Source organism: Littorina saxatilis, linkage group LG7 (assembly GCF_037325665.1).
Source record: "Littorina saxatilis isolate snail1 linkage group LG7, US_GU_Lsax_2.0, whole genome shotgun sequence".
NCBI classification, from domain to species: Eukaryota; Metazoa; Mollusca; class Gastropoda; order Littorinimorpha; family Littorinidae; genus Littorina; species Littorina saxatilis.
The window spans coordinates 35,348,883-35,351,382 of NC_090251.1; the positions used below are offsets into that span (position 1 = coordinate 35,348,883).

Genomic DNA, 2,500 nt, shown 5'->3' on the forward strand with positions numbered 1-2,500 from the left:
GTTTTAGTTTAATTTTAATTTTTTTTTTGCATTACCCGAATCGCGGACCAGATCATTAATTTGTACACACACATTTACATGAATTTGATTACAAAGGAGATGGCCACATCGCAGCCTCAATTTGTTTTATATACGGGTAAGACTCATCAAACAGATTCATAACACAATGAAATCAACTGTAGTCAAAACATTATCTGGATGAAGTCATATGTGAAGGGTGGTAAACATGAGACCAGAAGTTATTTTGGAATTGCTGCACACAATATACAAAGACATGCATTCAACCTCAAGACCACTGTAACAAATCAAAACCAGCATAACTTTAGTTGATTGGATAGGTGGGGTGGAGGGTGGGGGCAGAAGCAACGCCGGAAAAGGAAGCAAAGGACATAGTTTTGACCAAGATAACAATGATGTTCAAAATAATGATGATGTCTATTTTATTCAGAGAACAACAACGGCAGGATGGAGGCGTCCAACACGCTTCGTACAGCAGATGTCTACAACAGACTGGGAGCCAACGACGTCCCGACAGCGAAGCACGGATGCCCTGAGAACCACTATGACCACTTCACGGACACAGGAGGACAGTACAGCACAACAAACGAGGAGGGCAGAAGACGGGATCAGCACAGAGATATGGCTGCCTATCAGTACAGTCACATTTAGTTGTCAAGGCAGATGGAGTTGTACTGTGCTGAGTTGGGTTTGGTTGTACTGTGCTGAGTTGGGTTTTGTTGTACTGTGCTGAGTTGGGTTTGGTTGTACTGTGCTGAGTTGGGTTTGGTTGTACTGTGCTGAGTTGGGTTTGGGTGTACTGTGCTGAGTTGGGTTTGGTTGTACTGTGCTGAGTTGGGTTTGGTTGTACTGTGCTGAGTTGGGTTTGGTTGTACTGTGCTGAGTTTGGTTGTGTTGTACTGTGCTGAGTTGGGTTTGGTTGTACTGTGCTGAGTTGGGTTGTGTTGTTCTGTGCTGAGTTGGGTTTGGTTGTACTGTGCTGAGTTGGGTTTGGTTGTACTGTGCTGAGTTGGGTTTGGTTGTACTGTGCTGAGTTGTTTTGGTTGTACTGTGCTGAGTTGTTTTGGTTGTACTGTGCTGAGTTGGGTTTGGTTGTACTGTGCTGAGTTGGGTTTGGTTGTACTGTGCTGAGTTGGGTTTGGGTGTACTGTGCTGAGTTGGGTTGTGTTGTACTGTGCTGAGTTGGGTTTGGTTGTACTGTGCTGAGTTGGGTTTGGTTGTACTGTGCTGAGTTGGGTTTGGTTGTACTGTGCTGAGTTGGGTTTGGTTGTACTGTGCTGAGTTGGGTTTGGTTGTACTGTGCTGAGTTGTTTTGGTTGTACTGTGCTGAGTTGGGTTTGGTTGTACTGTGCTGAGTTGGGCTTGGTTGTACTGTGCTGAGTTGGGTTTGGTTGTACTGTGCTGAGTTGTTTTGGTTGTACTGTGCTGAGTTGTTTTGGTTGTACTGTGCTGAGTTGGGTTGTGTTGTACTGTGCTGAGTTGGGTTTGGTTGTACTGTGCTGAGTTGTTTTGGTTGTACTGTGCTGAGTTGGGTTGTGTTGTACTGTGCTGAGTTGGGTTGTGTTGTACTGTGCTGAGTTGTTTTGGTTGTACTGTGCTGAGTTGTTTTGGTTGTACTGTGCTGAGTTGGGTTGTGTTGTACTGTGCTGAGTTGGGTTTGGTTGTACTGTGCTGAGTTGGGCTTGGTTGTACTGTGCTGAGTTGTTTTGGTTGTACTGTGCTGAGTTGGGTTTGGTTGTACTGTGCTGAGTTGGGCTTGGTTGTACTGTGCTGAGTTGGGTTGTGTTGTACTGTGCTGAGTTGGGTTTGGTTGTACTGTGCTGAGTTGGGCTTGGTTGTACTGTGCTGAGTTGGGTTGTGTTGTACTGTGCTGAGTTGGGCTTGGTTGTACTGTGCTGAGTTGTTTTGGTTGTACTGTGCTGAGTTGGGTTTGGTTGTACTGTGCTGAGTTGGGTTTGGTTGTACTGTGCTGAGTTGGGTTTGGTTGTACTGTGCTGAGTTGGGTTTGGTTGTGCTGTGCTGAGTTGGGTTTGGTTGAGTTAAGACATGAGAATCTTAAACAAATGAGGCAGAGCGCTATTTAAAGATCTGATAATCACAACAAAGTAAGCGCTCTGAATGCATACAACATGTGTTATCTATAGAGTAAGTGAGAATTATGCGTAACCAGTATCCTGGCACCTGATAGAAAGACGATGAAAGTCGCTTGTTCATTTTAATGCTTGTTATTCTCTCAGGTGCCAGGAGACTGGCTCCGCATAACTCTCACTTTGTCTATTACACCATAGACCAAATAGCCTGGACCGCCAACTCGTCACGTGACCCTTCGAGGTTACGACGCTCGACTTTCACAGGGGCGCTTAGCGTCCGGTTTGAAAGACAGTGAAAAGAAAGCACGCTCCAGTTATTTGTGACAATGGGAAGTGACAATGAACTAGATTTTCCAAAACTCCAAACTAAACTTTACAAAACTCATCGAAAA

The 2,500-nt window shown here is 45.0% G+C and overlaps 1 protein-coding gene across 1 annotated transcript in view; it reads left to right on the forward strand.

Moving 5' to 3' along the window:
* The window catches only part of LOC138970339 (uncharacterized), a 9,022-nt gene extending 8,196 nt beyond the window's left edge, over positions 1–826 (forward strand). Inside the window, exon 8 of the mRNA XM_070342807.1 lies at positions 449–826. Coding sequence (XP_070198908.1) covers positions 449–669 — 221 coding nt within the window. The 3' untranslated portion in view covers positions 670–826. The remainder of the gene's footprint in view (positions 1–448) is intronic.
* Positions 827–2,500: the final 1,674 nt, after the last annotated feature.